The sequence below is a fragment of the Bubalus bubalis genome, chromosome 2 (genome assembly GCF_019923935.1).
Source record: "Bubalus bubalis isolate 160015118507 breed Murrah chromosome 2, NDDB_SH_1, whole genome shotgun sequence".
Classification (NCBI taxonomy): domain Eukaryota; kingdom Metazoa; phylum Chordata; class Mammalia; order Artiodactyla; family Bovidae; genus Bubalus; species Bubalus bubalis.
In genome coordinates, this window is record NC_059158.1 from 158483895 (window position 1) to 158505277 (window position 21383).

General features: G+C 45.8%; 1 protein-coding gene across 2 annotated transcripts; it reads left to right on the forward strand.

The window, feature by feature from the left end:
- The first annotated feature begins 2489 nt into the window (after window positions 1-2489).
- CXCR2 (C-X-C motif chemokine receptor 2) lies at window positions 2490-17280 on the forward strand. 2 transcript variants are annotated; one of them, XM_006046377.4, is made up of 3 exons: window positions 2490-2508; window positions 8757-8832; window positions 14596-17280. In XM_006046377.4, exons 2-3 carry the CDS (start codon window positions 8830-8832, stop codon window positions 15682-15684), a joined length of 1092 nt encoding a protein of 363 aa, XP_006046439.1. In that variant the 5' UTR covers window positions 2490-2508; window positions 8757-8829; the 3' UTR covers window positions 15685-17280. The 2 variants fall into 2 exon arrangements, with proteins under 2 accessions (XP_006046439.1, XP_025134021.1); XM_025278236.3 differs by lacking the exon at window positions 2490-2508 and adding an exon at window positions 9883-10102.
- The last annotated feature ends 4103 nt before the right edge of the window (window positions 17281-21383 follow it).

A 21383-nucleotide genomic window follows, 5' to 3' on the forward strand; every position in this document is an offset into this window, starting at 1 on the left:
TCTTTGGGACCCCATGAACCGCAGCACGCCAGGCCTCCCTGTCCATCACCAACTCCCGGAGTCCACCCAAACCCATGCCCATCGAGTCAGTGATGCCATCCAACCATCTCATCCTCTGTTGTCCCCTTCTCCTCCTGCCCTCAATCTTTCCCAGCATCAGGGTCTTTTCAAATGAGTCAGCTCTTCACATCAGGTGGCCAAAGTATTGGAGTTTCAGCTTCAACATCAGTCCTTCCAATGAACACCCAGGATTGATCTCCTTTAGGATAGACTGGTCGGATCTCCCTGCAGTCCAAGGGACTCTCAAGAGTCTTCTCCAACACCACAGTTCAAAAGCATAATTATTTTGTCATAAAATACTGCTGAATAGTATTCCACTGCATGGATATACTGAATTAGTTTACATTCAGCTGTTGCTGATACTTGGGTTGTTTCCAATTTGAGGTTATTACAAGTAAGTTTCTTCTCATCACCTGTGTACATATATTTGTGTAGAGATATGCCTTTATTCCTCTTGGGTAAATACCTAGGCATGAAATGACAAGGTGTGGTAGGTACATGTTTAAGTTTTAAGAAATGGCAGAGTTATTTCCCAAAGAGATTATATTAATATGTTGCAACTTCTCACTGACAGGGTGCAGGAGTACCAGTTACTCCCCAAAGCATCTGGTTTGGTGAGTTTGAGGGGAGGCTTGAGGCTCTCTGCCCTTTCCTTCCAACCACTACGGTGATTTGGTGGGTCCAAGTTCTGAGCACTTCAGAAGAAGGGGCTGAGTCTAGGTGACTTTCTCTACAGTGCTTACGCAGCTAGACTTCAATACTAAAGACAGTTGATGAGGACTCTTGTAGCTCCATGGTATGAGATGATATCCCCTGACTGCTCAAGAAGTCTCACCCGAATTATGGTTACTCAGTAGGAGTTCCCTGGTGGCTCAAACAGTAAAGAACCCAACATTAAAGAACCAGCTTTGACCCCTGGGTCAGGAAGATGCCCTGGAGAAGGGAATGGAAACATACCCCAGCCTTCTTGCCTAGAGAACCCAATGGACAGAGGAGCCTGGTGGGCTACAGTCCACGAGGCCGCAAAGAGTCTGACATGACTGAGCGACTAAACACACACACAGTGGTCATCCAGTTATGGTACTTCTGAGAATGCTGTTTCAGAAGAGGTGTGGACCCCATTCTGTGGCTAGGTGATTAGCTGCCCTACTTGGGCTATAGGGCAGACTTCACAGCCTCAAAGAGGCATGCTACTCCTGGCCCCTCTGCCTCAAGCAGACTGCCAAAGCCTCTGCAGCGGTTGGGCAACCCTGTGGCTCTGACCAGAGCCTGCGGACCGCCTCTTGGGGTCAGGGCCGCCCAGATTGCATCCCATTACCATCTCAGGGAGGAAGAATTTTGCAACAGCAGTTCCTGCCCTGGAGAGCTGGTGAGAACTTCTCCTTAACAAAGACAGCAGGGAGGTTGAAGCGGGGTGGGGGTGGGGGGCAGTGGGGGGGGGCGGGGTGCAGGGAATAGAGGGAGTGAGGGGCAGAGCTGGGGCTATGGGAGCAAAAGGGCAATAGAATCATCCCTGCCCTAAAGGACAGTGGTCCCTTCCTGGAGGCTAGACTTACTCAGACACTTTTATTAGGGCTGGTTCTTATTCTAGCAGAAGACATCATATTCTAGTAGGACCTCCAGCGGGAAGCTCAGACCTACCTGATGAACTGATGGGGGGAGGGAACCCAGAAGAAGCCTATGCTCTAAGAGGAAGCAAGATGCTCTGGGAAGAGAACTCAGGAGGAAATCAGGGGCCAGGTACGGGGGAGCTTGACTGTCTCCCCTTATTTGGGAGAGATGGAAGGGCAATGTTGAAGACCAGCCTCTAGCTCAACACTGCCCCCCAAAGAGTCCCACCAAGTCCAACAGAGAGCACAGAAGCTCCACAAAGATGTTGGGAAACTTGTTAGACCCTGGGGACCCTCCAGCCGAAGGTTCCACAAGGGTCACCATAGTCCATCGCAGAGCATGGCACTGCGAGGGCACCAGTCCACCAGAAAAGAGCCCAGGGCACAGGTCTAGCCCAGTAGCACCAGAGGCACACCTAGGGGATGCCTCCAACAGATTCCCCCATATTTCTGGGGAGCAGTCTATGGGAATAAGCCCTGCATGAACACACGGGTCTGAGCCAGTGCAGTCTGGGTTATCACTGTTGACATGACTTAATTTGTGCTCACAGGCTGGGGGGTGCCCTGGGAAATTTGGATGACATAATTATTTCTTTAAATCAGATATCACTCAAATGCTCCAACATACATCAGTTCCCTCACTCTGTCAGTTTATTCAGTGCTCAACAAAACGATATCAAGCACCTAGAGTGTGCCAAACTCTGTGTGGGATAGCTTTGGGGAGACAAAATTTCATATATATATATATATAATCCCTTCTTTCAAGAACCTCGCAGCATGGAGGAGGAAGCCGTCATACTGATGATTATAAATCCCTGAAATTGATGCCATCGTAGAGGTAAGCCTGGGGATGCAGAGAAGCACAGAGAGGGGTGGCAGTACGTGGAGGTGACAACAGGCCTGAACTGGAGAGGAGAGAGAGTTGGCCGGCCCAAGAGGGTGGGGAAAGGGAAAAGGAACTGTGTGCCAAAGCCCAAGAGGAACCAGAGCAGCTGTAGTGGGGGAACTGCGAGTTGTTCCCTGTGGCCAGAGTCAAGTATTCCAGAGGGCATGGCTAGAAATAAGGCAGGAGAAGCATCAGAGGCAGGGGCACCAAGTGCCCAGATCAGGAATTTGGCACTGACTGAGGGCAACAGGGGTCCTTGAAGAGCTGTAAGAGGGAAAGGTAATCAAACTCACATTTGAGGCAAATGGTTCTGATAGAGAGTGGAGGATGGATTGAGAGGGGAAAGACTTATGGCAGAGAACATTTAGGAAAATAGTGATCTGGTCATGGTGGTAGCAGCAGCAGCAGGAACCAACAGTGCCAAGCACCATTCTGTTTTGTAAATATAGACCCATTTCATCCACATGACAACCCTATGTGGTGAGTGCTCTAATTATCCCCATTTTACAGATGATGAAACTGAGACCAGTAAGACACAATAACTTGCCCAAGGTCTACAGCCACTGACATTGCTGGGATCCTAACTCAGACAGATTTGCTCTGAAATTCAGAGGTGTCCCACGATGAATCCAGTAGCTTAGGTGAGAGAATAAAGCAGGGCCTAATTCGTCAATGAAGATATTGAAGAGGAGATAAGACAGAAAGATGTTAGAGAGATGGCCTTGGTAGAGAGGAGGAGCAAGTTGAGCCTGAGGGGCATGCCCATTCCCCAGTTAAGGAGCAGGGGCACCCATGTCAGGGAATTCATGAGACCAGTTGTTGGTTTTTTTTTTCCTTTAGCCACAGAGTTTATTGTTTGAATATTTGCAACCATTATTCTATACACAAATGTTAATTTCTTACAAAACCCTGCATTCCATATTGCTGGGTCACTTCACTCTCCATTTTATGCCATATTTCCATCAAAAACTGTTTCCCTAAATTACAATGTGCCTGGTTGTGTGTTGTTGTTCAGTTGCTAAGTTGTGTCCTACTCTGCAATGCCATGGACTGCATAGCCCACCAGGCTCCTCTGTCCATGAGATTTCTCAGGCAAGAATACTGGAGTGGGCTACCGTTTCCTTCTCCAGAGACCAGTTTTCTATATGTTGAGTTTGCAGCATCTGTGGGACCTCAGGGTAGATTTCAGGAAGTGGTTGCATGTAAGAATTTGAGCTTAGAGAGAAGCTTAGAAGAGAAGCTGGGAACTATAGGTGTGGGAGACGCTGACCCAGACTGGATAGGGGCTGAAGCCAAGGAGGCAGGTGGGCTGGTCTAGGGAGAGCAGGGAGACAAGGACCAAGGCAGACTCCAAGGAACATCCATATTTGAGGAATGAATCAATAAACAAAGCAACAAATGAGACCAAAAGAGTTTCTCAGAGAAATAAAAGAAGAATGGAGTTAGTGGGGTGAAATGTTGCAGAGATCAGATAAGACTTATACAGTATCCATTTCACCATAAATAAAGTTTAAAAGCATACAGCAGGTTGGGAGAAAATATTTTACCATAATTGACAATTATGAGACAGTATGAGTGGATAGGGTAACAGGTCCTTATATAGGAGAAGGAAATGGCAACCCACTCCAGTGTTCTTGCCTGGAGAATCCCAGGGACAGGGGAGCCTGGCGGGCTGCCGTCTCTGGGGTCACAGACACGACTGAAGCGACTTAGCAGCAGCAGCAGCAATAGGTAATAGGAGAGTACATAATAATAAGAGAGCACACTGGAACAGTCTTTTGAAGAACGATGAGTAGTATTTATCAACATTTAAACACGCACAGTTATGACCCAGCAAAATTGTACTTAAGCTGCTGAAACATACAAATTCCCAAAGATCTACATCCCAAGATGCTCATAATAAGAACCTAAATATTCACCTGTAAGTGTTAGTAGCTCAGTCATGTCCGACTCTGCAACCCCTGACAGGCTCCTCTGTCCATGGAATTCTCCAGGAAAGAATCCTGGAGTGGGTTCCCATTTCCTTCTCCAGGAGATCTTCCTGACCCAGGGTCAAACCCGGGTCTCCTGCATTACAGGCAGATTTTTTACCACTGTGTCATGAGGGCTTCATTCGTCTATAAGCTAATTACCAAATAAATCATCTTACATCCTTGCCATGGACCATGATGTCATCACTGAAAGGAATAAGATGGATCTATATGGACTGATGTAAAATAGGAACATGATACATTGTTAAAGTGAAAAACAACATAACTAGTTTAACACTCTTAACTATGCATGGGGAAAAGTCTGGAAAGATGATACACCTGTACACAAGATACAGGTGAACAGAGGGATGGAAAGGAATCCCATTTCACTTTATATGCTCTTGCATCACCTGTATTCATTACAGTATGCCCATTTTATTTTATAATATTAAAACAGCTTTATTTAAGAGAAGGGTTTACTGGGTTTAGCAACTCTAGGTTATTGGGAACCTTGGCAAAAGCTGTTTCCGCAGCACAGTGGGAAGGAAGCTGGTTGCAGTGGGTTAAGCAGTGAACAAGAAGTTGGTGAAGTGGATACAGCAACTGCTCGCTGTGTTTTCAAGAAGTTTGCCTTTGAAATGGAGGCAAATACTTCTCCCAGAGGGAGAAGTAGCTGAAGGACTCCTAGAACAGAGGAAGGGAGAGAAATACAAATGCAAGTTCAGGGAAAGAGGTGGTTCCAGGAAAGAGAGGCACAGGGACCAGGAGGCAAGACCCTCAAGGTTATGAGAGGCAGTGGGTCCCACCAGCAGGTGCAGGAATTCAAAAGAAGGAGAAGAAAGGATACTTCTCATCCTGCCCCTAGAAGGAAGGAAGAAAGTGTACACATAAATTCAGCACATGTGTCAGCGGGCGGTGGGGTTGCTTGCATCTCCCTTATAAAGAAGAAGGCATATTTTGAAAACGAGACAGAGATGGACTAGGCAAACCACCACCTTCAGACTCCTCTAGAAACCGTTAGCCAGGAAGGCGTGAAAAGTCCCAGTGCTATCACAGAATTGCCAGGTAGAGCCTTGACCTTTAGTCAGAGTCCCAGGACAGACCTCGTTGCTCCTCTGTGGGGACACCTCCCCTGGTGGGCCTCCTGAACTTCCCCCTCGGCAGCCCTGGGTCAGAAGTTTCCACACAGAAGCTGCCTTCTCCTGTCCAACATCCCTGACAGCTACCAAGCCCTGGGTCACCGTGGAGGCATCAGTGGCTACTGAAATAACAGCAGCAGTAGCGACAACATCAGGTGGGTGAGCAGTGTGGCCTTCGGGCAGCTGGGGACATATTCTGATAGAAGGAACTTGGAAACGTCATTCTCTTCCTGTGAGTCCCCTGAGAACTGAAGTGATGAATTACAGAAACAAAATATTTACGTCTTCACTAAGGCAGCTCAGTACAAATGAACCTCCTACAGTAATAGAAATGTCCTACAGGACATCTGCACTATCCAATATGATAGCCAAAAGCAGAGACATCATTTTGCCAACAAAGGTCCGTCTAGTCAAGGCTATGGTTTTTCCAGTGGTCATATATGGATGTGAGAGTTGAACTATAAAGAAAGCTGAGCACTGAAGAATTGATGCTTTTGAACTGTGGTGTTGGAGAAGATGCTTGAGAGTCCCTTGGACTGCAAGGAGATCCAACCAGTCTATCCTAAAGGAGATCAGTCCTTCATTGGAAGGACTGATGTTGAAGCTGAAACTCCAATATTTTGGCCACCTGATGCGAAGAGCTAACTCATTTGAAAAGACCCTGACACTGGGAAAGATTGAGGGCAGGAGGAGAAGGGGACAACAGAGGATGAGATGGTTGGATGGCATCACTGACTCAATGGACATGGGTTTGGGTGGACTCCGGGAGTTGGTGGTGGACAGGGAAGCCTGGCATGCTGTGGTTCATGGGGTCGCAAAGTGTCAGACACGACTGAGCAACTGAACTGAACTGAGTCACATGTGGCCACTGAACACTTGAAATGAAAAACTAAATTTTTTATTTATTTTAATTAATTTAATTTTAAGTAGCCATATGTGACTAACCTCGTTTTCCAGGGGACCACATGGAGGCCCAGAGAGAAATGACTTGTCCAAGCTCACCCTGATCTTTAACAGCAGAACCAGGACTGGAAAACAGTTCTGAATTCACCCTACCATCTATAGGCCTGCGGTGGGCTCAGTGGAAATGAAATCAGTCTAACGAAAATTGAGAAGTAGGCTGCTTGGGAACTCCCTGGTAGCTCAGTGGTTAGCACTCCATGCTCTCATTGCCGAGGGCCTGGGTTCAATTCCTGGTCAGGAAACTAAAATCCCACAATCTCACGGTATGGCAAAAAGAAGAAAGAAAGAAAGAAGTAGACTGGTTGGGAAATGTCAGATCTGGACTCTCCTTTCTACATCCAGTTGTCTGGGACAGAGAAGTACTTACAGGAGCTCAGAAACCTAAGGCTGGGATCCAGTCCCTCATTGCGGTGGACAGAATGCCAGATTTGAGGTCAGGTTAAAAAAAATGTCTTAAGAACTGCTTAAAACTCAGTTCATCTGCGTCACTCTAGGTAAGTTGCCTAACTTCACAGTCTCAGTTTCCTCATTCAGAAAATGCACATCTCATGCAGCTCCTGTGAAGATTAAATGATACAGATTCTGAAAAGCACTTTTCTTGGATGCTAGGCCCTAGCAGGCACTCATCATTAGAGCTAAAGTGACGACTGTTATTTCTGGTTAAAGCAAATTAAGATATACCTGGAAGTCAGCCCGGAAAGCAGACCCGCTGCTTTCTCTTGCTTGGCAATGTAGTGGGAGAGACCCCATGCTTTTAGCTGATCAACTATTTCAGTAATAATAATACCAATAATAAATGCTAACCCTGTGCTTTATATATGTCTTAAGTGTTTTATAGGTAATCTCTCCTTTCATCCTCAGCACAACCTGGTGAGTCAGAGTCTACCATTGAGTCTAAAATGAGTCTCATTTTACAGATGAGCAAACTGAGAATCTGAAAGGAAAAGTCGCTTGTCCAGAGCAGCTAGGCTAGCAGAGTTCTTCACTGCTGCACTCAGGGCCTCTCCCCACAGGTCCTGGGTCTCTGTCTGGGTTTACCATCACCTGACCAGGAGTCTCTGGGTTCTCCAGCATAGTAAAGAGAAAGGTGACAGAATGTTTGCCAAACGGTTGGACTCAAAGGTTCTTTCCTAGGGGTAGGCAGCTAAGATGAGTTTTCCACAGGCTCTGAGTACCCTGTGGGCCCTGGGATGCCTGGGGCAAGAGGTCAGGATAACAAGTAGCAGAGGGCCTGGGGAATCAATCACTGTAAGGGTAAGGACTTGGGAGGGTGCGGTGAATTAATGTTCATAGCTCCACCCGAATTTATCCTTCCAATTGTTATCAGTAGCAAATGTGACAAAACATATGCTTGGTGTCATCTGTTTTCAAAAATGTATTTGAACTTGGATGGGATTTTAACCCTTACCAAATGTCTTTCTTTCCAAATGAGATGGTCTTGGTTCCAAAATTAGTAGCTACTACTGACCCAATTCCAAGTGGACAAATCAATAAAAAAATATCAATGTCCTAAGAGAGGAGCATGGTCAGAGAGGATGACTGGGGAGTGAGGAGAAAGACAAGAAGAGGTGAATAGGGCACCCATGTGGGGGTGGAAGTTGAGAAGGGCGTGGCGTGGAGAAGGAATTTATGAGGATTTAAGAACACCGGGGGTGTGTGGGGTGGAGATGAGAGGCCAGGGAAGAAAACCACCAGACGTGCCAAAGGCTAAAGCTCCATTTCTGGTGCCTTAAAGAGCTGTTCCTTTTGAGATGGGAAAAATGTTGAAGAGCCATAGAATTGCTGGGGGGTAAGCACGGGAAGCCCGACACAACTGGAATGCAGGGAGAAACAGGCAGGGCAGCTGAAAGAGCTCGGGGCTGCTGAGCTCAAGGCAAAGACAAGAAATCTGTGCCATGCCGGGCCAACTACTTCCTTTGGGTGGGCCTCAGTTTCCTCATCTGGGAAATGGAAAGATTGGCTAGGAAACCCCTTCCCAAAATGAACTCTGCCAGTTCATAAAATGACGACTAAAGAGCTGACCTGGGAATTAATTATTCAAACTATCAAAAGCATCCCGCACCCTCAGGGGCTCCACCCCAGAATTGAGCAATATAATCCACCACTCACTTCCTCACTGTGTTCTCAGCACCGCCGCCCTTTCTTCAGTCAGACACATCTGCCTTTCCTGGAGGTGTCCCACAGGTGACAAGCCCAGAATCATGGTAAGTCTTGAAACACCCACCCCTCCCACCTTCCAGACACTTCTCTGTTCTCTGTCCCCCTTGACACCCAGGCTCCATTTGTCCCCTCCATCTATCCCCACACCTCTCAGTCTCTCCATTCTCTCTTTAGACCACTCTGTCCTCAAAGGGAGAGCCTCTGCTCCTCTTCCATACCCCTCTCTCCAGCAAGCACCTAGGGCAACTCACTGCCCACCCTCTTCTCTTCCCACTCCCAGCCAGCTCTCCCTGCCTTGGCTAGAATTGAGTCTGAACCAGATCCTAGTGAGGCCCTCCTTCCCCATATTAAACACAAATATGTGTGGATTCTATTTCTAGAGAGAAAGAATACTGGAATTGTATTCAAACAACCTGGACTATGTTGCGTTATTATTGTGTTGCTGCAGTTAAAAAGATTGCCTTAAGTATTTGGGCTCTTCTAAGTATAAAACTTCTGTGAAATAAATTAGAATCATGCTTTCCATGGAGTCATTAGGGGGCTGGCAATTTCACTCAGTGAGGGACTGTCCTGTTTGGTTACCCAGGACATAATTGGGTGGCTACCAGCAGGGAGCCAGTCAATTCAAGGACATTTGGTTTATTATTTCCTGTGAGGGTTGTTTTTTTCATCCTGGGTCTAAGGAATAGCAAAGAAAGCAATGCACGAAACATCAAACAATCGGAGGGAACTATAGCCAGGTTAAACTCAGGATATCTCAAGAAATCATCTTACAACTATGTTTTTTTGTAAATTCACTTATTTATTTTCATTTTCAGCTGCACTGGGTTGTAGTGAGCAGGGGCTTTTCTCTAGTTGCAGGAGCTTTTCCCTGCGGTGGCTGCTCTTAGTGCAGAGCACGGGCTGTAGGCTCACGGGCTTCAGTAGTTGTGGTGCCCGGACTTAGTTGCTCTAGGGCATGTGGGATCTTCCTGGACTAGGGGTCGAACCTGCGTTCCCTGCATTGGCTGGTGGGTTCTTAACCACTGGAGCACCAGAGAAGTCCACAACTGTATTTGAAATGTTGAGTTGTGATTTGTTTTTTTTTTTTAAAGAGGCAGATCTGTGGACTGAAAATAGCATGTGAAGTCATTCACACCTAGTTGAAATTCTGGCCGCAGCACTGAGAGGCTCTGTGACTAAAAGGTGGTTTCTGAGCCTTGCTGTGCCTGTCTGTTTGTAACTGCCGAGCAAGACCATGTACCTGGCGAGGCACAAATCGGATCTCAAATATACATCTCCCTTCTACTGTCAAAACATCCTCACCAGAGACCGGTAAACCAAAAAACAAACAAACAACACCAAAACATTCCCCTGCCCCAGCCTCCCGTGGCCGGAGGTCATTGCCCTGGCCTGGTTCCCATTTCTGAGTTCTCTACCTTCTGTCCTGACTTGCTGGTCGCGCCCTGGTCCCTGAGACTGAGCCTTCGTGTCTAGTAATGGGAACTCACCCATACACCTCCAGCCCATCTCCTGCACAGTTGAACACTGGATTATCCGGAATGAGGACTGGGCTGTGACAACTTGCTTGGCTGTTGCTGCTGCTTCTGAGAGAGGCAGTTTCTGTGGCTGCCCCACCTCTGCCTTTTCGCAGCTGATGCTTGTAAATGTTAGGTTCTCCCCTCTAAGGGCACAAGCTCTCTGCATCCATCGTGCTCTGTATCCACTCTCAAAGGTGGGTCTTCTCTTAGGTCATGTGTTCCCTGAAGAGCATCTCTGATCATCAGCTCCCAGAAGTGACCCACCTTGTGATTTCAATACTCTGGGCTTCTGAGAAAACTTGGTCTTGACCCTGGGACGGCAGAGTCAGTGGTTTCTCGCAGGTTTTGCAAGCAACACTGGCTGAGCCAGCTGTACTAGTCACCTCTCTCACTACGGTCCTGTCTCCTGGCCAGGCAGGGCCCCATCTTTATCATCACATTTTTTAGGTTCAGGGACTGACTTAATCTGCTCTATTTGTGATCTCTGTATTCTGAGAAGGCAATTTATCTGGCCCCCGTCACTAGCAGAGATACCATCTCAGAAAAGTGAAAGTTAAGAATTCTTTCACTCTAGAGGAAAAGGGCTTTGTTCTTCTAGTTCCTCGTAACCTCATTCTGCCTTCTTTGCTAAGTATGATTGATAGTAACAGTTTCTTCTGCTAAAGAGGAAAACTTCCTAGGACTTTCGTGTTGATGGTGATGAGGATGATATTACTGATTTAATATTTCTATTTCCTTTACACTTATGTTGTTGTTGTTTATTAGCTAAGTCATGTCTGACTCTTTGCGACCCCATGAATTGCAGCATGCCAGGCCTCCCTGTCCATCACCAACTCCTGGAGTTCACTCAAACTCATGTCCATCGAGTCGGTGATGCCATCCAGCCATCTCATCCTCCGTCATCCCCTTCTGCTCCTGCCCCCAATCCCTCCCAGCATCAGAGTCTTTTCCAGTGAGTCAACTCTTCACATGAGGTGACCAAAGTATTGGAGTTTCAGCTTTAGCATCAGTCCTTCCAGTGAACACCCAGGACTGTTCTCCTTTAGAAATCCCATGGACTGTAGCCCGCCAGACTCCTCTGTCCATGGGATTTCCCAGGCAAGAACACTGGAGTGGGTTGCCATTTCCTTCTCCAGAAGATCTTCCCAACCCAGGGATTGAACCCACAACTCCTGCATTGGCAGGCAGATCCTTTATCACTGAGCCACCAGGGAAGCCCAATACACCTTTTTTCTTTTTTATTGAAGTATAATTGATTTATAATGTTGTGCCAATCTCTGCTGTTCAGCAAAGTGACTCTGTTACAAGTCACACACACATACACATTCTTTTCTACACACCTTTGATTCATCTGTTGTAGTTGAGATATAATCCACATGTGATAAAAGTCACCCATTTACAGTATACAATTCAGCGGGATTTTGTATACAGACAGTCCCCAACTTACAATAGTTCAACTAACAATTTTTCATCTTTGCAATGCTGCAAAAGTGATATGCCTTAGCTGGAAACTGTTCTCTGAATTTTGAATTTTGATCTTTTCCCAAGCAAGCAACGTACAATAAGATACCCTCTCATGATGCTAGGCAGCGGCCATGCAGTCATGAGAATAAACTCATGAAGTCTTTTGTCTCTGGCTGTTTTCATTTAGAATAATGTTTTCAAGGTTCACCCATGTTGTAGCCTGTATCAGTTCTTCATTATTTTTTATGATTGATTAATACTCCTCGTATGCATCCATTTGCATATCCATTTATCAGTTGATCAGCATTTGAATTACTTCCGCTTTTTGGCTGTGTGCTGCTGAGAAGATTCACATACAAGTTTTTGTGGGGATATACGCTTTCAGTTCTCTTGAATATACTAGGAGTGGAATTGCTGGATCATATGGTAACTCTATGTTTTAGCTTTCTTAACAGCTGTTTTCCAAAGCAATTGTACCATTTTCTATTTCCACCAGCAGTATATAAAGGGTTCAACTTCTCCACATCCCATCACCATCATTATAGTCCTTACTTTATTATTATGATCATGATACTCCAGTACTCTTGCCTGGAAAATCCCATATATGGAGGAGCCTGGTAGGCTGCAGTCCATGGGGTCACTACAAGTCAGACATGACTGAGCAACTTCACTTTCACTTTTCACTTTCCTGCATTGGAGAAGGAAATGGCAACCCACTCCAACGTTCTTGCCTGGAGAATCCCAGGGACGGGGGAGCCTGGTGGGCTGCCGTCTATGGGGTCGCAGAGTCAGACACGACTGAAGCGACTTAGCAGCAGCAGCAGCAGTGAGTATGAGGTAGTTCCTGAGCCTTCTTATTTTGTATTCGTCTCTTTAACACTGGGTACCATGTTGAGGTGAGTTACAGACTGGCATAGGGTCACAGGATGGCCATATCTTGTTATAAAGAAATGACATGATAGTGATACAGTTTGTGGTTCAAAAGGAAGCTAATTCAGTAGCTGGTCACTTTAGTTTATTTCCTTTTGGAAAACTGGGATAATATTTCAGAGTGGCTGCAGCTTCCCACGAAAGCAGGTTCTCTGCTACCCCCATAACAAGGGCAGAGCCCACAAAAGTTAGCTAGGGATAACCTGCGGTGAGGTTGGGGGTTGCTGGAGAGTCAGGTTTGGAAGAAGGCACCCGTGAGCAACACAGGAAGGATCTCCGTCAGGATTGGAAAGCCACCCAAACAAGAATTATGTGTCTCCACCTGCCTTCCCTGCTTCCTGCTGGCCTTCCTCCTTATGCTGGGAACATACTGCCTTTCTCTGCTCACCCCTGCATGGCAGAATATGCCTGCTCAGAGCTCCCAAGACAATCCGCTACATTTCCACCCATGTGGGAAAATCAGTCATCCACCTGCTTATGATTTTTAATATATTTTTTCAAACTACACAAGTGTTCCCAGAGGAAGCCTCCCACATCAAAAGAAACACTCTGGGTGGTACAACTTCCTTTTAGCTTGGGCATCCTGAAACCCTACTCTGCTATCACTCAGATTGTTTTTCCAGAACACTTCATTTTCTTCCAAACTTTAAACTTTTTACTTTGTACTGGGGTAATAGCTGATTAACAATGTCATGACAGTTTCAGGTGAACAGAGAAGAAACTCAGCCACACATATATGTGTGTCCATTCTCCCCCAAACTCCCCTCCCATCCAGGCTGCCACAGTGAGCAGAGTTCCATGTGTTATACAGTAGGTCCTTGTTGGTTATCCATGTTAAATATAGCAGTGTGTACATGACCTTCTGAAAGTCCCTAACTACCCCTTCCCCCCACCCCCAGCCCCAGCAACCATAAGTTAATTTTCTAAGTCTGTGAGTCTCTTTCTGTTTTGTAAGTAAGTTCATTTGTATCATTTATTTTTGTTTCCACATATAAGGGATATCATATGATATTTTTCCTTCTCTGTCTGACTTGTTCCACTCAGTATGACACTCTCTAGGTCCATTCATGTTATTGCAAATGGCATTATTTCATTCTTTTTAATGGCTTTAGGTAATATTCCATTGTATATATATATATATATATATATATATATATCACAACTTCTTTATCCATTCTTCTGTGGGTGGACATTTAGGTTGCTTCCATGTCTTAGCTATTGTAAACAGTCCCACAATGAACACTGGGGTGCGTGTATCTTTTCAGATAATGTTTTTCTCCAGATATATGCCCAGGAGTGGGAATGCAGGGTCACATGGTAGCTCCATCTTTATCTTTTTAAGGAACCTCCATACTGTTCTCCATCGAGGCTATACCAGTTTACATTTGCACCAACAACCAGAGCAGTCCTTCCAAAATAGCATTCAGAAAGTTGGACAAAAGAATTCATCTCTTAGCTTTAAAGTCAAGCTTTGATCTTTTTCTAGGGATCTAACCCAGTTAGATTTCCTGCTTAATTCCCTAGGTTGAAAAATGAGTGGTACCTCCTGTTTCTGACATTAAAATCAGCTTCAACGGTCAAATGCTCACCACCAAGGATCCAAGACAGCATGTTCTCTAGGGATTACAAGGGGAAGTTTCAACAATGGTTTGGGCAATGTCATGGAAAGTGATAAGAACCTCTCTGACATTGAAAGAAACTAGACGCTTTTTGTGAAATCATTTTTTCTAAATGTGTCTCCAAAACCTTAGAACTTTAGTGACTCCTTGAAGTGAAAGTTACCTCCATATAATATACAAGCTAACACAAAGAATTCCATCTGAGATGTACAAGTTGTTGGGCAAGAATCTGGGGAGGTTTTACTATGCAGTAACCCTGATCTCTCTTCTTTAGGCTGAAACAAAATTCACTTCAAATATGGAAGGATTTAACTGGGAAAATTACAGCGATGAAGATTTTGGCAATTACAGTTACAACACTGACCTGCCCTCTATTCTACCAGACTCTGCCCCATGTCGGCCAGAAATTCTGGATATCAATAAGCATGCTGTGGTCGTCATCTATGCCCTGGTCTTCTTGCTAAGCCTCCTGGGAAACTCCCTGGTGATGCTGGTCATCTTATACAGCCGGGTCGGTCGCTCTGTCACTGATGTCTACCTGCTGAACCTGGCCATGGCTGACCTGCTCTTCGCCATGACCTTGCCTATCTGGGCCGCCTCCAAGGCAAAGGGCTGGGTCTTCGGCACACCCCTGTGCAAGGTGGTCTCACTCCTGAAGGAAGTGAACTTCTACAGCGGTATTCTACTGCTGGCCTGCATCAGCATGGACCGCTACCTGGCCATTGTCCATGCCACACGCACGCTGACCCAGAAGCGGCACTGGGTCAAGTTCATATGTTTAGGCATCTGGGCCCTGTCCGTGATCCTGGCCCTGCCCGTCTTCATCTTCCGCAGGGCCATCCACCCACCCTATTCCAGTGCAGTCTGCTATGAGGACATGGGTGCCAATACAACGAAATGGCGAATGGTGATGAGGGTCCTACCCCAGACCTTTGGCTTCCTCCTGCCCCTGCTGGTCATGCTGTTCTGCTACGGACTCACCCTGCGCACGCTGTTTTCAGCCCAAATGGGGCAGAAGCACCGGGCCATGCGGGTCATCTTTGCTGTCGTGCTCGTCTTCCTGCTCTGCTGGCTGCCCTACAACCTGGTCCTGGTCGTGGACACCCTCATGAGGGCCCATGTGATCGCCGAGACCTGTCAGCGCCGCAACGACATTGGCCGGGCCCTGGATGCCACCGAGATCCTGGGCTTCCTGCACAGCTGCCTCAACCCTCTCATCTACGTCTTCATTGGCCAGAAGTTTCGCCACGGACTCCTCAAGATCATGGCCATCCATGGCCTGATCAGCAAGGAGTTCTTGGCCAAGGATGGCAGGCCTTCCTTTGTTGGCTCTTCTTCAGGGAACACGTCTACTACCCTCTGAGACTCCACACCGGGCTCCTTGCTTCCCCTCAGCATCATCCCAAGCCCCATGTCCTCTGGCCGTTCACAGTCTCATGTCAAGGCTGCTCCCTGTTGTGGTTACAGGAAGTTGCTGAGGCCATGTCCCTAATAGGCCCCCATCACATGGACTAGACAGCCTGTCCTGGGCCCACCTCTTGCTGTAATCACCATGTCAACTGATAGAGCTTGGTGCATCCTACCACTGAGCCCACAGTGCTCTATCTTCTGGCAGACATCCTTTGAAGATATTCTTTTCAATGATTACAAAAAGTTCCCACTATTGGGAACCATTAATGTAAAACACCATTGGTTACTTCCCTAACTCTCCCTTTCTTGTCTGCTGGCAAAGTCCCCTTCCCTTGAGAAAGGCTGAAAATGACAGACACTCACTTTCCAAGATTCCCTTAAGATAGGAGTGGCTGTATCATCTTGTTCTGATTTGTAATACTTAAAAGCAATAGTGTGCTGGTAAACCACTCTCCTAGGGGAAAAATATCTTGATTTGTAGCATTTGCCATGTGCCATGGTGTATATAAATACTCCCACCATAGCCAATTTCAAGGGTGATGGTATTTAACAATGAGTTCAAAAAATCTAGAAAATGTAATAATCAACTTTCACCGTCTGGAACAAACTGGTTTCAGTGCATCATTATCTAAGAGGAAGTCTTCTGGGGCCAGAAGACACCTGGAAAGTGTTCCTGATTTGAGAGAAAGTGACATATCCTTGGTTCTTGACTTTGAATATGGTTGTAGGATAAGTTCTGTTGAGGCAGCCACTTTGTAACAATGATGCAAAAAATATACCCAACACACAGGCTGATGGAGTCAAACAATAAAAAGAACCTGAGAATAAAGAGCCCAAAGTAAAACCACCATAAATAATCAAATGAATTTTAACAAGGATACCAAGACTATGCAATGGGAAAAGGATAGTCCTTCAGCAAACTGTGCTGGGAAAATTAGATATCCACATGCACAGAATGAAAATGGACCTTTACCTTACATCATACACAAAAATTGACTCAAAATGGATCGAAGACCTAAAATTAGAAGCACAACTATAAAACTCTTTGAAGGAACCATAGAGGGAAAGCTTCATGTCATTGAATTTGGCAATGATTTCTTGGATATGATGCCGAAAGCACAATTAACCAAAGAAAAAATAGTTTAAGTAGACTGCATCGAAGTTTAAAACTTCTGTGTGTCAAAGCCAAACACAAATATTATGTTTCCCTTTATATGAAGTACGAAAAATAGTGACATTCATAGACACCAGAGGCTAGGGAAAAGGGGGATATGGGGAATTATTCTTTAATGGGTCCAGGATTCAGTTTGGAATGATGTAAAAGTTCTGGAGATGGACAATGGTGATAATTGAACAACAACATGAATGTACCTAATGCCACTAAGCTGTACATTTTAAAAAGGGTAAAATGGTAAATTTTATGTTAGTATATTTTGCCACAATCAAAAACAAACAAAAAAATCTAGTTCTAAAAAGGCAAACTTGATCCACTGGAACCACCTACTTATAACTTCTTAAGTGAGATAATTAAATGTCTATTTTGTGTAAATTACGTTTAGTTGGGTATTACATTACTTGCAACAAAAAGCACCCCAAGTGCTACAGAGAGGTCGGGCAAGGGTGAGCAGAGGTCCTCAATGAGGGTCTTTATAATAAATAAATCCTTTTGCTGTTTATGGAGTACATAGAAAGAAGGTCTAAAATCAAGATGGCGGCTGGTATTTCCTCCTTCTTCCCCAGCCCAAGCCTCCTGCTGCTGAACACATATTACAGAAGGAAACATATCCTGGAATCTTCCTGTATGTCTTGTTTCCCTGGGTGAAACAGTAGTCAAGAGTGTCAAGGGTGGGAGGACTTAGAACTGCCTAGAAAGTCCACCAAATCAGCTGGATTGGGTAGCCGAAAGTCAGAGAGCTCTCCTGAGGTCAGCCAGTGACTCCCACTCTGAGTTCCCCTTCACTCTCTTCTCTCTCCCACCCAAAACACACACACACACACACACACACACACACACACACACACCCATCATTCAGGTTTGACAAAATGCCACACTCATGCAGAACGGGAAAATGACTATGTCACCCAGACAAAACAAACAATTGATCTCATTTCTTCAACCGTATTAAGAGCCTACTGTTCCAGAGCTTTGGGTAAAGCAACAGTCAAAACAGACTGAGCCTCACACTGACACAGCCCCTGTTCACAGGGCTTGGCTCTGAAAGGTCTTGGGCGGGAGGGGCTCTGGGTCCAAGCAGCCTGCTAAGACAGTAAGGGAGCAAGGGGAACTAAACCACACTTTTACCAGCTTCTGATCACTTTCATGTTAACAACTCTCTGACCATTAAACTGAGGAGAGAGTATCCTTGGCTATGGCACAAGACCTCTCCAGCAAGGCAGAAACAGACCTTGGAACTGAAGTGCTCAAGGGACAGGTGACAACCACTCCTAACTCAGGAACGTGCTTTTCCTTTCGCAGTCAGCAAGCGGGATCAATTCACCAACAATAACCCCTCCGTTCCAAGCTCACTCTGCCAGGTACTGGGCTGAACTCAGGATCAAGCATGACGTAGCTGTTCTGGCTGAGCTTCAGAACAGCTTCTGATTCAGCAAGAGGAAAAGGCAGGGGAACGTGTTTTTACCAAAGCCCCAAGTTACCGGAGGAACCAGTGGTGTCCTAACTGGACAAGGCGGACTAAGTGGACAGCTCCCTGCGATGACTATTGGTGGGAGGAGGCCACCCTGGTTCCAGGAACTCTGCTCTTTCCTCCTGGAACCAGGGCTGGAGGAAACATGGTTCTCCAAGGAAAACAAGAGGATAAAATAAGCCCAGAAGCAATGAGGTGGAGGCTGAGTTGGACTTAGGTGAACCGCTAATACTTAGCCCTGACTCTTACTCACACTCTCACACACAAGTAAAGACTGTCTTGGCATAAATAATCAACCTGCCAAGCCATCACTAGCACAGGGCAAATCCAAGGCCTGCTGATGTCTTTCTCTCTGATGTTTCCAGGTTTGAGTCAGGGCCCAGCAGCTCTCTGCCTAGATCTGCCCACTCAGTCTAAGCTGGCCCTCTTACTTTCAGAGATATATGTTCCTCTGCTTACACTAACACCATCTGTCTTTTTCCTCTGACCCAGTATTTATGATGTCTTCCTCCACCACCATCCCTCCCCAGATTCTGAAAGATGGGATCCCCTCATTCATGACATCAGGACAGCCACCAGCCTCTCTTGGGTGATACAAAGAAGTACCTCCAGTTTGCACATCACGTTGAAACACATCACGTGTAGGCGCACGTGGAAAACCACACCATCACACAATACCAAAGACAGGGGAGACCTAGAGACGCCCCTCCCCACGGAGAGGCTGACTCTTTCAGTACATAAACGAGGAAACTGAAGCCCAAGCAAAGCATCTTGACCAAAATCTCATGGCTAAATAGTAATGAAATTGGAATAAAAATTCCTAGTTCACTTCATTTTTTTCAGATATTTTGCTTTTCTAATGGTAAATTTTAAAACATCTTACAAAGGAACAAGAAACAAATACACTGAACTTCTCAGAGCATTCAGGTCACGCTGCAGGGCCAGTCTACATCTTCAGGGCCTGGACTCATCCGTGTTGGCACTGGGCTTTGGAATCTCCACCCTGTGATAAAGGTAAGAGCCACCTGAGGTTTGGGGCACAGGTGTGAAAGCAAGCTCAGCTGGGGTTACCCTATTCTGTGCTGGCAAGCAGAACAGTTAAGAGGCAATCATAGACCAACATCGAGTTCAAAGACAGGCCAAACTAAACCTTCTATTGAGGCACACGCTCTGTCACACAAGATTCACTTAGAAAAGCAGAACTAAATTTCTGAAAAGAAGAAGGGATTTGTTAGAGGGATCTGACTGTAGCACTTGGGAGCTGGTTCAGGAGCCTAGAGTAGCTGTCGACTTTGCTTCTGGTGCTGGGACGTGCAAGTGACAGGACATGCAAGTGAGAAGGAAAGATGCACATTAAGGGGCGAGGAGCAATGACAGACTGAGAGATGAGTGGCAAGCTCTGGCTGTGGATGGCCCGCCTGCTGGATGTCTGTTGGTGTCTGCATCACAAAGGTCTCTTCCCAGGTGACTCAGTGGTAAAGAACTCACCTGCCAATGCAGGAGACACAAGTTGGATCCCTAGTCTGGGAAGATACCCTGGAGAAGGAAATGGCAACCCACTCCAGTATTCTTGCCTGAAGAACCCCACAGACAGAAGAATCTGGCAGGCTACAGTCATGGAGTCACAAAGAGTCAGATACAACTTAGTGACTGAACAACAACAACAGCAACGTGACAAAGGTCAGCACACTCCACGCAGGAGCACTCAGAGCTGCAGACCCACTGCCAACCGCGAAAGCAAGAGCAGCCAGAAGATAAGCGCCAGTAATGTCACAGTGGTGCTGACTCTCCAGCACATAAAACATGCAGCTCTGGCCAACGCGAACCTGGAATGATGCAAGGAAGGAAACTGGGGGAACATAGTTACAGCTGAACTAAAAGAAAAGTGAAAAGTGAAAGTCACTCAATCATGTCAGACTCTTTGTGACCTCCATGGATTGCAGCCCACTAGGCTCCTCTGTCCATGGAATTCTCCAGGCAAGAATACTAGTCTTCCCTTCTCCAGGGGATCTTCCCAGCCCCAGAGATCAAACCCAGGTCTCTCACATTGCAGGTGGATTCCATTCAAATCTTTTGCATGAATAGAGGTTACCTATGAATAGAACTCTAGAGAAAAAGGAATGGTTACCACAAAGGTTTGGATTATGCTTTTTCAAGTTTTAGTCCATCAGAAAGGAGCACACGGGGGTATTTGAGGGTCCTGATCAAATTTTCTTTACCTTGATCTTGGACACCTAGTTCACTGTACTCGCATTCTTTAACCTATAAACATAAGTTTTCTGCAAGCTGTTCACAATAAAAATGCTTTCAATCATTAAAATAAAAGAAAAATCTATGAAGAAAGTTATCAAAACCACAAGCGGACACCTCCAGTAATTTCAAGGAGCCCCTACAGGGTGTTGGGCAGAGGTGTCTATTGCTCTGGGGTCCAAATGCAGCAGAGTAGAAGACAGTATCATCACCCACTACTTCTAGGAGAGTAAAGAGGTGCAACCTGTAGAGAAGGTAATTTGATCAAACCTACTTCAGTGCACACACCCTGTGATCCAGGAATGACACTTCCAGAAATGCACCCTATAGAAATACCCACATAAGCGGACAAATGTCCATCAGTAGGGAAGTGGCTAGTTCAGCTGTGAAGGTCCATCCATACCATGGACTGTATTGATGGCAGTTGTTTAAACATAAGGTTACAAACATGATGTTAAGTGGTAGAAACCAGAACAGAAGACCACATATTGTAGAATCCATTGACATAAAATGTCTGGAAAAGGTAAATCTACAGAGGAAGAAAGCAGATGAGTGATTGCCTGGGGCTGGGAGTGGTAGCAGGGCGTGACTGCAAACAGGACTGTGGGTCTGTTAGGGGCAATGGAAATATTCTAAGTCTGGATTGTGGTATAGTTGTATAACTCTGCTAATTTACTAAAAATAATTATATTGTGTACTTAAAGCAGCTTAAGTTTATATTAAACAAATTATACTTCGATAAAACTATTTTTAAAAA